Source organism: Prionailurus viverrinus, chromosome C1 (assembly GCF_022837055.1).
Source record: "Prionailurus viverrinus isolate Anna chromosome C1, UM_Priviv_1.0, whole genome shotgun sequence".
NCBI classification, from domain to species: Eukaryota; Metazoa; Chordata; class Mammalia; order Carnivora; family Felidae; genus Prionailurus; species Prionailurus viverrinus.
Window position 1 is genome coordinate 16,059,087 of NC_062568.1, and position 12,767 is coordinate 16,071,853.

Here is a 12,767-nt window from a genome sequence, read left to right on the forward strand (position 1 = left end):
AACTAAAGGCCCCGCTTACCTCCCAGGCTGAGGGACCTTAGTGCTCCTGGGACTCGGACGCGCCGTGCAGATGGGCCTTTCGGGAAGGGGCAAGAGCTGCTTGGCGGCCGGCTTGCTGAAGGACCGATTGGCAATCGTCACCGGCGGGGCCACGGGTATCGGAAAAGCCATCGCCACCGAGCTCCTGAACCTGGGTACGTGAGCAAGCCCCTGGGCCAGACAACGCAGAGATACCCTGGCATAACCTGGGGTCGGGGTGCCTGGAGCTACTAGGCACCGCTCGGAGACCTGGACTTGCTAAACAAAGAAGCTGGAGACGTGGGTGAACTTGAAACCAGAGCGGCGGCGGGGGAGGGGAAGAAGAGAGTCCTTCCTAAGAAATTGTGGGGAAACGTTGAGTAATGAAACCATTGTTTGTAAGCTAAAGGGAACAGTTAGAATCAAAGATACATTGCCCGAAGTGGGGAATAAGGACACCTTTGTGAACATGCTGTGGAAGTATTTGTAGATGTGTGCTTAAAATTAATCCATTTTATGTATTACCTAATGAAGAAACACGGGAAAACTTCATTTCACTTCACTTAACTGTTAAAGGTTTTAACATCCAAGAGACTCCCATCGTATATAATCTGGACACAGTTGTTATAATATTTACCCGAACTTGGGGAAAGGGAGGATTTTGTAAGCACATAAACAAGTAAGAAACCACAAAGGGGAAAATGGACAAGTTTACTTATACGAAGATGTAAATCCTCATTGAATGAAAAAACCATGTAAATAAAGTTTAAAGTCATATGAAAAGAATATGCCAAATTTTTATTTCAAATTTTTATTTTCCCTCCTGGGAATAGAGCCTACCTGGTAACAAGCTAAAAGGAAACAAGAGTTCTCCTAACAGTATAATTGATGCTGTGCTGAAAGTTACACATCCATTTTGATAAATTTAATTCTGTTTTAAAGTTAGTCTTGTTTTACCAGGAACCCATGGTGAATCTTTTCAGTGTTTGCTTTGTAAAGCTTTCAGAATGCCCATCAGAATTTCCAAAAGTTGTCTCTATTGGAGATTACTAAATTACAACGTGAACTTGAAAAATAGTTTTCTTTAAGTGCCTTCTTTTGATATGCAGAAGCTCGCTCATCCCATACAACTAAAATAATTGTGGTCACGTGGAGACCCTTCTTACTGTTTACCTTTATAAACTCCATTTATTCCACATGTGTATATTGAATGTGGACTTTGTGCTAGTGTAACGATTATGGTAACAACAGGTCCCTATCCTCTGGGGGTGACAGCCAGCGTGTGGGGGAGACTCTTAAGAACAGGTCATTACAATGTAACATGGGCTTAAATACTGTGTTAGGGTGAGGACAGGGGTATAGTAGCATGTAGAAGGGACTACCAGCCTCGGCTTGCTGAGGGAGAGAGAGGAGAGTTATCAATATAGTTGTAATTATCAGTATAGTTTAATTAAAATCTACTGTGTACCTCTGAGAAGTCCAGAGTTGGCAAGGCTTCTTGCTCTATGTGCTCTGAGGCTGCCTTGGCCAGTATTTCTGATATATTTATACATTTGTCTATGAAAAAAGGGAAGCAGTCTCTTTAGGAGGAGCTAAGACATCAGGCGACAGTGGACGCTAAGGTTCATTTTCACTCAGTAAGGTGAGTAGATATTCCAGTATGTCATAGCTTAGAATTTGTACTTCAGGAAAACACTGATGGCAGTGTCAGTATGCCCCTGAACGACTATTCCTCTTATTAACTCCCTTTCCATTCAATTCTAATTTCACTTCCAGTGTTACCAATTTTTATTTCTTTGTTGTATTTTCATCTTTTTGGACCAGCCCTCTTTGAATCATAGGCTTATCACTGGGAGACCCGGACACAACATGACTGTATTTCTTTGCTGTCTGTGTGTGAATTGAAGAAAGCATGCATGGTGCCCAATCATGGCCAGACATTGAAAGAAGTGACATGATTAGTCACTGATCATGATGCGCATCTGTTATTCAATGGTGATTTGTGGACAGAACAGCTTGTATTTTATACAATTACTCACCGTTAATATGTCATGGTAACTGAAGTTTGAACCATGTTGCTGAGGGATTTATGTTGTTCAACTAAGCTTACACAATTGAAATTCGTGCATGTTAGAGCTGAGCAAAAGGACTGCCTGTACTGCTATTTCACCTTTTTTGGCCATCACACTGTTGTTCCCACACATTTATTTTTACATAGGTTATAAATCCTACAGTGCATTGTTACCATTTTTACTCTAAACAATCTCCACCTTTTAAAGAGATTTGAATAGGGGTGCCTGGGTGGCTGAGTCAGTTAAGCGTCTGGCTCTTGATTTCAGCTCAGGTCATGAGCTCACGATTCATGGGATCCAAGCCCTTCATCAGGCCCTGCACTCACAGGGCAAAGCCTGCTTGGGATACTCTCTCTCTCCGCCCCATCAAAATAAATAAATAAACATTAAAAAAATTAAAAAAAGTAAAGAGACTTGAATAGAAAGAAGAAAAGTCTTTGTATTTACTCACATAATTGGCGTTTCTGGTAATTTAGATTTCCATCTGTATCATTGTCCTTCCATCTGAAAGACTTCCTTTACTCTTTTTTTTTTAAATTTTTTTTTTTCAACGTTTATTTATTTTTGGGACAGAGAGAGACAGAGCATGAACGGGGGAGGGGCAGAGAGAGAGGGAGACACAGAATCGGAAACAGGCTCCAGGCTCTGAGCCATCAGCCCAGAGCCCGACGCGGGGCTCGAACTCACGGACTGCGAGATCGTGACCTGGCTGAAGTCGGACGCTTAACCGACTGCGCCACCCAGGCGCCCCTCCTTTACTCTTTTAAGTAATACAGGTCTGCTTTAATGAACTCTTCCAGCTGTTATATGTGTGAACAGGTCCTCATGTTGTCATCATTTCTGAAAACTGTTTTCACTGGGTCAAGATTTCTGGGTTCCCAAATGCCCCCCCTCTGCCCCTCCCCAGTACTTTCGAGCCATTTCCACTGTCTTCTGGCTTGCAATATTTCTGAAAAAGAAGTCTTCAGTCTTCCTTGTCTTTTTGTTCTGTTCTTTTTCTCTGACTGCTTTTAATATTTTTCTGTTTATCACGAATTTGTTTAATTTTGTCGTCAGTGCCATTTCTGGTTCTGTTTTTATTAATTGACTTTTCTCCTCGTTATGGGTTCTATTTATCTGCTTCTTTGCATGACTGGAAAAATTTTTGCTGGATGACAGACATTTGAATTTTACCTTGTTCAATGATGGTTATTTGTATATTCTTGAGTTTTGTTTTAAGATGCACTTAAGTTACTTGGAAACAGTTTGATATCTTAGGAGAGGCTTGTTGTATGTTAAGTGTTGACCTGAATGGCCTTTAACCTAGGGCTAATTTTGCTTCACTACTGAGGCCATACTCTTCTGCGTATTTTTCCCATTGGCCCTTGAAAGGTTTTGCCTGGTGGGAACACTATTCTCAGTGCTGTGTGAATGTCAGGGTCTGTTGTTTCTGCTCCTTTGGGCTGGTTCTTTCCCCAGCCTCAGATAGTTTTTTTCACTCAATGCACTGTTCAGTGCTCAGCTGAATATTTGAGGGAACTCTGCAGATCTCTGGAGTTATTGCTCTGTGACTTATCTTCTCTCTCTGCCCTATGTAACCTAGTTTTGGCCTCTGGGACTCCCATCTTCGTCTCTTCCTGGGCTCTGAATGGTTTCCTCCTCCTCCCTGTGCTGCACCTTGGACACTGTCTCCAGGCGGTAAGCTGGAATGATCATACGATTCACAGTGTTTGTTTCCACTCTCCGAGATCGCCGTGTAATGGTACCCGTGTACTGTGCCTGAAAACCATGGTTGTATATACTTTGTCTAGTTCTTCAGTTGTTTCAGTCTGGAGGGTAAACTTGGTTATTGATGCTCCGTCATAACCAGAAGCAGAAGTCCCGACTCATCTTTTATTTTTAAATCTTTTTTATGGGAACACGTGAAATTTTTCCTAAACATTAGTATATATTTTTTTTTTAAATTTAGACGATCAATGGGGCACTTGAGTGGGTCAGTCGGTTAAGTGTCTGACTTCACCTCAGGTCATGATCTCATGGTTCGTGGGTTCGAGCCCCGCGTCGGGCTCCGTGCTGACAGCTCAGAGCCTGGAGCCTGCTTCTGATTCGGTGTCTCCCTCTCTCTCTGCTCCTCCCCCACTCATGCTCTATCTCTCTCTCTCTCAAAAATAAATAAACATTGAAAAAAAGTTAAAAAAAAATTTAGACTACCAGTGAAAGCATATTTACTTGTTCTCTGTTTTCTTTTCAGAGTGTAATGTGGTCATTGCATCTCGTAACTTTGATCGATTAAAATCGGCTGCAAAAGAACTGAAAGCCAGCCTGCCCCACACCAACCAGGCTCAGGTCACTCCCATAAAATGCAACATTCGCAAAGAAGAGGAGGTAATACAAATATGTCTATATCATTTATTCATTTATTTTAATTTATAGTAGTAGCTTCTAAACCTGTGCTACAGATGTTCCTATGGTAACTGTCTTAGATGAGGTTAACTAAAAGCAGAGCCTATGAAAGAGATTCTTTTGCCAATGATTTACTGAGTTAATTACGTCCAGAGAAGGAGATGGAGAGAAACAAGATCAGGAAGCAAAGAAAGGATGTGGTCTCAGTGAGATTACCTTTTGTGCCCTTTGCCCTTTAAGTCATTTCTTTAAAAAAAAAAATTTTTTTTTTCTTTTTAAAGTTTTGTTTATAAGTAATCGTTAATTTCTACACCCAACATCGGGCTCGACCTCACAACCCTGAGATCAAGAGTCACATGCCCTACCAACTGAGCCATCCAGGCACCCCTTTTAAGTCATTTCTTAATGTTGACATTAACCTATTTTAGTACTATTCATTATTCTGGGTTTACAGCTTACAAATTCAGAAGTGCTTGTATTCAGGAGGCTTGTATTCAGAAGTGATCCAGGCTCTTGGCTAAATCTTGTCATCAGAATTACCAATTTAGTTTTCTGATCTGTGGGTATTATGGTACTCAGAGTTACCATTTCCCATTACAGACTGCAAGTTCTTCTCCTCTCTAGAGCAAGCTATCGGTCCAAGTAGCAAGTTAGGTTATTAACCACCTTACTCTTAACATTTTTCTTCAGGTGAACAGTTTGATCAAATCCACCTTAGATATTTATGGTAAGATCAATTTTTTGGTCAACAATGGAGGAGGCCAGTTCATGTCTTCTGCAGAACACATCAGTGCAAAGGGATGGCATGCTGTGATCGAAACCAACTTGACGGGCACTTTCTACATGTGCAAAGCAGGCAAGTATGATCAGTAACCCAAAAAAGTCAAAGTGTCCTTGTTTAAAGATTATAGAAAATCTTGAAAGAGAATTGTTAGAGGTGCAGAAACTCCATATCATCAACATTTACTGCCCTGGTTCACTCCCATACAACACAGGGATGTAAATTGTTCCCTTTCTGGATAGTAATTTGGCAGTATTTATAATATATGGATATGCTTTGATCTTGTAATTTTATTTCTAGGAATTTGTCATGAGAAAATTATTATGGATCTGTACAAAGATATAGCTACAAAGTTGTCCCTGAAATTTAAAACAAAAAACAAAAAACCTCTCACACTTTGTTTTAAAGAAATGAATCTGTTATAAGGGCCTGTTCATTAACTTATGAAATCTTCAGGGAGAACACTGGATAGAGTCCACATTCTTTCCAGCTAACAATTAGCTAGCATGCATAATCTTTGGACTGAAAGTCATGTGTTAAGGTGGTGATGCTCAACTCCTGAAGTTGAGTAACTCAAGGGTTTTCTTGCAAACTTTCCAAGACATTTTTATGATAAAAACCACAGAACAAGTATAATTCCAACCAAAAGGGTCTTTACCCCAAGATGGGTTAGGCTTTATCTTCTTAATATCTCTAAGTCAAAGGCTTGCAGACATTCGCAGCCTTTTTATCTAACCGGCAATATAAAGCTTTATATTAGTTGTGACTAGCTGTTCCAGTGTAGAGACCATAGAAAAAAACGGGAGCTTAAATAAGATAGTTTGTTTCACCCTCATGTAAAAAGTTCAGGTAAGTAGTTAGGGATAACACGGTAGTTCCAGAATCACTGGGGACTGTGATGTTGTGATTTGTAATGAGTGTATGTTTTGGTCTGTCTCCAGTTCCTGGTTCATAGCTCCCATTGGCCCTTGGAATTTCCTGAGCATTAAGAACAGTGGGAGAGTCTTTTGTTATAACCTTTGGTCTTCTTATCTTCAGTACCTGAAATGGCTTTAGGACCGTAAGGGTGAAATGAGTGTCTGTTATTCATAACAAGCCCTGTTCAACCACAACTGAGTATGTTAATGAGGTGACTTTGGGAAATTCCCTAAAGATGGGGTACGAGCTGGTTGGTAGGGAACCAACACTGATTTCTGGGCAGCAGAGAGGGGTGAAGGTCAAATCAGTGACCAGTGCCCAAAGATTTAATCAGTCACAACTCTGTAATGAAAAATCAAAGGATAGGGTTGGTAAATCAGAACATGTAACACCATGCCAGGCTCAAAGTCCACAGAACAGAAGCTTCTTTGTTCAGGACCTTGCCCTGTGTATTTCTTCATCTGCCTGTTGGTTCATATCCCTTAATATGCTTTGTAACAAATGGGTAATTTAGTGAGTGAACTAGTTTCCTGAGTTCAAGAGCAGATTAGTCAAATCCAAGGAAGAGCTCATAGGAACTTCTGATTTATAGCCAGTTGGTCTGAAGCACAGGGAAATAAGCTGCACTTGTGATTGGCGTCTGATTCTCTCAAATAGCGTGAAGAAATATTCCTGTAATACCCAGGAAAAGTGTCAGGGGAAAAACAAAAATGATGTCAGAGTGCTAACAGAAGCAGAAAGTCTGTGTTAGGGTCATTTAAATAAACTTATTCCCCTTTCTTTTTTTTTTCTTAATAAGTTTTTTAGATATTCAGTATGGCACGCAGTGCTTTATTTGTTTTCATTTTCAAACTTTTTCTTGGCTATTCATGACCTTTTATTCTTTCAGACGAATTTTATATTCAGGTTTTTTCCTCAAAAATCCTGGTGGGGAATTTGATTGGAATTGTGTTAAATCTGTCAATAATTTGAAAATAGTTACCATGTTTAAATATTGTCTTTCCATAATGGCATGTCTTCCTTTTTTTTTTTTTTCACATTTTACAACTTTATTGAGGTAAAAATATTAAATGAACATTTAAAGTGTAATGTAATCAGCTTTGACAAATGTGTCTACCTGTGAATTATTACCCTAAAGTAATGAATATATCATAATGGCATGTCTTTCTATTAATAGATACTTATTTTATATTTTTTGGCAAAGATTTGTGGTTTTTGTCATATAGAACTCATATATTTTTTTTTAAATTAAGGTTATGCTAAAGTATTTTTGATGACTCTTGCTATTTTGAATGGGCTGTTTCCCAATTATTTTTCAACTGGATTATTGTTGGTTTATAGAAGAATTATTTTTTCAAGCTGAGCTTGTAACTTTATCTAGCAATTTGTAGCTTTAACAGTTTTGTTTTTTTTTTAATTTTTTTTTTTCAACATTTATTTATTTTTGGGACAGAGTGAGACAGAGCATGAACGGGGGAGGGGCAGAGAGAGAGGGAGACACAGAATCGGAAACAGGCTCCAGGCTCCGAGCCACCAGCCCAGAGCCTGACGCGGGGCTCGAACTCACGGACCGCGAGATCGTGACCTGGCTGAAGTCGGACGCCCAACCGACTGCACCACCCAGGCGCCCCCAGTTTTTTTTTTAATTAGTCTTTTGGGTGTTTTAGACGTACAATCATGTTGTCTAAAAATAAATACTGTATTTCATTGAGTCAAAGATATAGTCAATTCAGAAATGCACCATTTTGTATATCACTAAGAAAGTACAAACAGTGCCTTGTGTATCTTAAGAAGCCACCAACTGTAAGACATATCCCAGTTTGAAAAATGTGAAAATAGGGGCACCTAGCTGGCTCAGTCGGTAGAGCACGTGACTCTTAATCTCAGGATTATGAGTTCGAGCCCCATGTTGGGTGATGAGAGTACTTAAAAATAAAATCTAAAAAAATTAATAATGTGAAAATAATATGAAGGAATTGTCTTAGAATTTTAAAATACTGTATTTGATATCTTCTTTTCTAGTGGCTTTACCTGCTTTTTCTGTCATACTCTATGAATGGGTCAGAACTCACTAGAAAGCATTAAGTAGTAATTGGAAGGCACTCTTATTTTTGCCTGAACTTTTAATAGGAGGGTCTTGAATTTTTCTCTGGCCTTTACATTCTAAAAATTAGATTTCTGGGGCACTTGGGTGGCTCAGTCAGTTAAGTGTCCAACTTCAGATCATGATCTTGGGGTTCCTAAGTTCAAGCCCCGTGTCAGGGTCTGTGCTGACAGCTCAGAGCTTGGAGCCTGCTTCATATTCTGTGCCACCTTCTCTCTCTCTCTCTCTCTCTCTCTCTCTCTGCCCTCCCCGCTTGTACTCTGCCTCTCTCTCTCTCTCCCTCATAAATAAATAAACATTAAAAAAAATAAATAAATATCATTAAAAATTAGGTTTCTGTTAAAGCTAGTCTTGAGGGAACATCTCTGGCGTTGTCTTGATTTATATGAATGGACTTGATGGCTAAATATCAAATGGGGCTTCAAAAAGGTAAAATGCTTAAAGAATGAAGTTAAAGGATAGAATAGAAAAGGATACGACTCGTATCTAAAAACTACAAAACATTGCTGCCAGAAATGAAAGAAGATGAAAATAAATGGGAAAACATTTGATGTTTGTGAATTAGAAAATACAATATTGTTAAGATGGTAGTTTTTCCCAAGTTGATCTGTAGGTTCAGTGCAGTCTCTATTATTTTTGCAGAAATTGACAAACGGATCCTAAAATACACGTGGAAGTGCAAAGGACTCAGAATAGCCAGAAATAACGAAATTTTTAGAAATTTTCGAAATGTTTCAGAAATAACGGTTTTGCAACAGAGGAAAGTTGGAGGACTTCTACTTCTTGGTTTCAAGACAGTGTGGTACTAGCATAAGGATAGATGCATAGATCACTGGGACAGATTTGACAGTCCAGAAATAAATCCTTATATTTGTGGTCAAACCGTTATATTTACGATTTTTGCCAAAGGGACCGAGGCATTTGTTTGGGGAAATGATAGTCTTTTCAACAGATGGTGCTTGGACAGTCAGATATGCACATACAAGAAAAAGATCCTTACTTCACACCATAAGTGAAAGCAAACCCAAAGTGCAAAATGGACCGTGGGCCTAAAAGCAAAAAGTAAAATTTTGTAACTTTTAGAAGCAAACAAAAGACAAAATCTTTATGACCTTGGCTTAGGCAATGAGTCCTGGCTTAGGCAATGCATAAGGTGAAAAAACTGATGAGCTGGACTTAATAAGAATTACACGTGTGTGCTTCAAAAGATAACATTAACAAAATGAAAAGATAAGCCATAAACTGGGAGAAGAGATTTCAAATCACATATCTGATAAAGAATTTGTATCCAGAATGTAAAAAGAATTCTTATAATTCAATGTTAAGAAAACAAACCAATTAAAAAATGTGCAAAAGATTTAAATAGATATTTCACCAAAGAATATATATAAATGATGAACAAGTACATCAGAAGATTCTCAACACCATTAGTCACTAGGGAAATGCCAGTCAAAAGCTCAGTGAAGGGCACCTGGGCGGCTCCGTTGGTTAAGTGCGTTACTTCGGCTCAGGTCATGATCTCGTGGTTTATGGGTTCCAGCCCCGCATCGTGCTCTGTGCTGACAGCTCAGAGCCTGGTGCCTTCTTCAGATTCTGGGTCTCCCTCTCTCTCTCTTTCTGCTCCTCCTCCACTTTTGCTCTGTCTCTGTCTCTGTCTCTCTCAGAAATAAATAAAAGCATTAAAAAAAATCTCAGTGAAATATCCTTTCATACCCATTAGAATGGCTGTAATCAGAAAGTTAGACAATAACAGTGTGCAGAAACTGGAACCCTCATGTATTTCTGGTAGGAATGTAAAATGGTGGAGACACTGGAAAATAGTCTGGCAGTTTCTTAAAAAGTTAAACCTACAGTTACCATATGATATGACCCAGCACTTCCACCCAAGAGAAATAAAAACATATGTCCACATAAAGGTTTGTATTCATAATCACCTCAAAGTGGAAACAATCCAAACGTTCATCAGCTGGTAAATGGATAAATGAAATATGGCATATCCATTCAATGGAATACTATTTGGCAAGAAAAGTTAACTGTTGACACATGTTACAGCCTGGATGAAGCTCACAAACATTATTCTAAGTGAGAGAAGCCAGACACAAAAGACCACATATTGTGTGTTTTCCTTTATACATAATGTTCAGAAAAGGCAAATTTATATAAACAGAAAGTAGATGAGGGTTTGCTTGGGGATGGCTTGAACTGCAGAAAGGTACCAAGGAACTTTTGGGGGGTAATGGAAATATTCTAAAATTGGATTGTGATGGTGGTTCCATGACTCTGTATATTTATTAAAAGTCTTGGGGGCGCCTGGGTGGCGCAGTCGGTTAAGCGTCCGACTTCAGCCAGGTCACGATCTCGCGGTCCATGAGTTCGAGCCCCGCGTCGGGCTCTGGGCTGATGGCTCAGAGCCTGGAGCCTGCTTCCGATTCTGTGTCTCCCTCTCTCTCTGCCCCCCCCCCCCCCCCCGTTCATGCTCTGTCTCTCTCTGTCCCAAAATAAATAAACATTGAAAAAAAAAAAAAAAGTCTTGAAGTTGTACACATGAAGTGGATGAATTTTGTGATCCCTACATTCTGCCCAATCAGGCTTTTTATAAAAAGGAAATGGAAATTAAAAATTTTTAAATAAAAAGCAATATGCTGGGACAGGGGATGAGAGTCACACGTTTGTCACTGGTCTTTTTCCTGCAGTTTACAGCTCGTGGATGAAAGAACATGGAGGGTCTATTGTCAATATCACTGTCCTTACTAAGAATGGATTCCCAGGATTTGTGTAAGCACACACATACATATATGTATATTTTTCTTTTTATTTATTTAAAAAAATTTTTTTCAACGTTTATTTATTTTTGGGACAGAGAGAGACAGAGCATGAACGGGGGAGGGGCAGAGAGAGAGGGAGACACAGAATCGGAAACAGGCTCCAGGCTCTGAGCCATCAGCCCAGAGCCCGACGCGGGGCTCGAACTCACGGACCGCGAGATCGTGACCTGGCTGAAGTCGGACGCTTAACCGACTGCGCCACCCAGGCGCCCCTGTATATTTTTCTATATCTTTGGGTTTTGTCTTCTGAATAGGGGGGAGTAGGGTGGAGAAAACGTCATAAATCACGATCCTTAATCCTTTAATAAGTTTCAATCTCAATAGTTAGCTATTCCCTTTATTTGAATGTTGAAAATGTACTTCCAAAAAATTTCCATCCATATGAGACTTGCCAGATTTACCAAGAAAAGAAAAACAGATGCTCCATTACATTTTTTATTATAAGTCTGTCCCAAATATTGCATGGGGCATCTTTATGCTAAAGTTTTGTTGTTGTTGTTGTTGTTGTTATTTATCTGAAATTCAAATTTAACGGAATGTTCTATATTTTATCCAGTAACCCTTATCCAGATGTTGCTAAACTTGTCATCATTTTCTGGAGATATCTTTTTTTTGTTAACGTGTGGAAATAAAACTAATCTAGGCTAATTTAGATTAGAATACTGTGAATATGCCTATTCATTTTTAGACAGAACTGCTGAATTGTTACTCCATAGTGGAATTTGACATATTTCACTCTTATTCTGATTTTGGTAAAATATTATGTTGGAAACTGATTTTTTTTTTAAAAGTCCATCAATGAACTAATTTCCTGTACTGGCTCAGTAGATTCTTTCATAATAATCTAAAAGGACATCCACATAGAACAAAGAGAAAAACAATGTGCCAGGAAGCTACTTGAAGACCACACGTTTAGCAGGTAAAAAGTCTGGTTTAGAAAAAAATTCGTTTTGCTGATTTCCTTCATGTCTTTTATAAGTTCTGATTCCTTCCATTTTTTTTATGAAAAAAATTTTATTTTCCAACATAGAATGTTTTATGAAATAGGTCTTAGTGTTATAAAAACATGCATGCTAGTTTTTATATATATACAAAACTGCATAAGGTACAAAGTTGAATGCTCTATCCTTTCTCATCCCAGAAAAAAACCTTTTAACTAAGTAAGACAGTGATCTGAATTCCTTTATTATTAGTCCATCATCTGTAATCTATAGGGTGATATTTTGGTATTGCGGGAATATTCTGTTTTCCATCGTGATTTTTGCAACCACTGGTGATTCTTACCTGAATCATTTATTACGTTAATGGTGGGGCAATGTTAATTTTTCTGATTTCATAATTGCTTCTATATTTATTAGCTGGTAATTCATAAAAAGACTTCTTTGCAACAGCCATTCCTTCCTTATCTGTATATTTATTACAATTATCATTATTATCATTAAATTTTTTAGTATACTATGGACTTATGGACTTATTTTCAAATTCCTCTTTCCAAATGCACATATTAGCTCAAAGTTAATAGAAATTTATATTGTTTCTACATTTCGCTATTATAAATAATTCTGCAGTGAATAACACTGTACATATTTGTTTCATATTTGTGGAGTTATATGTTTACCATACATTCTGGAAGATGGATTGTTGGGTGAAGGTGAAAGGTAAATGCT

General features: G+C 38.6%; 1 protein-coding gene across 3 annotated transcripts in view; it reads left to right on the forward strand.

Annotated features, from left to right (window-relative positions):
- Positions 1-17: 17 nt before the first annotated feature.
- Positions 18-12,767, forward strand: part of PECR (peroxisomal trans-2-enoyl-CoA reductase) — a 28,893-nt gene continuing 16,143 nt past the window's right edge. For 2 of the 3 annotated variants that reach the window (XM_047873104.1, XM_047873103.1), the window contains exons 1-4: positions 18-194; positions 4,321-4,454; positions 5,163-5,328; positions 10,969-11,050. In XM_047873104.1, the coding sequence (XP_047729060.1) occupies positions 71-194; positions 4,321-4,454; positions 5,163-5,328; positions 10,969-11,050 (506 nt within the window). In that variant the 5' untranslated portion in view covers positions 18-70. Of the gene's footprint in view, positions 195-3,632; positions 3,768-4,320; positions 4,455-5,162; positions 5,329-10,968; positions 11,051-12,767 lie in introns of those variants that run through there. The other variant, XM_047873105.1, reaches the window with a different exon arrangement.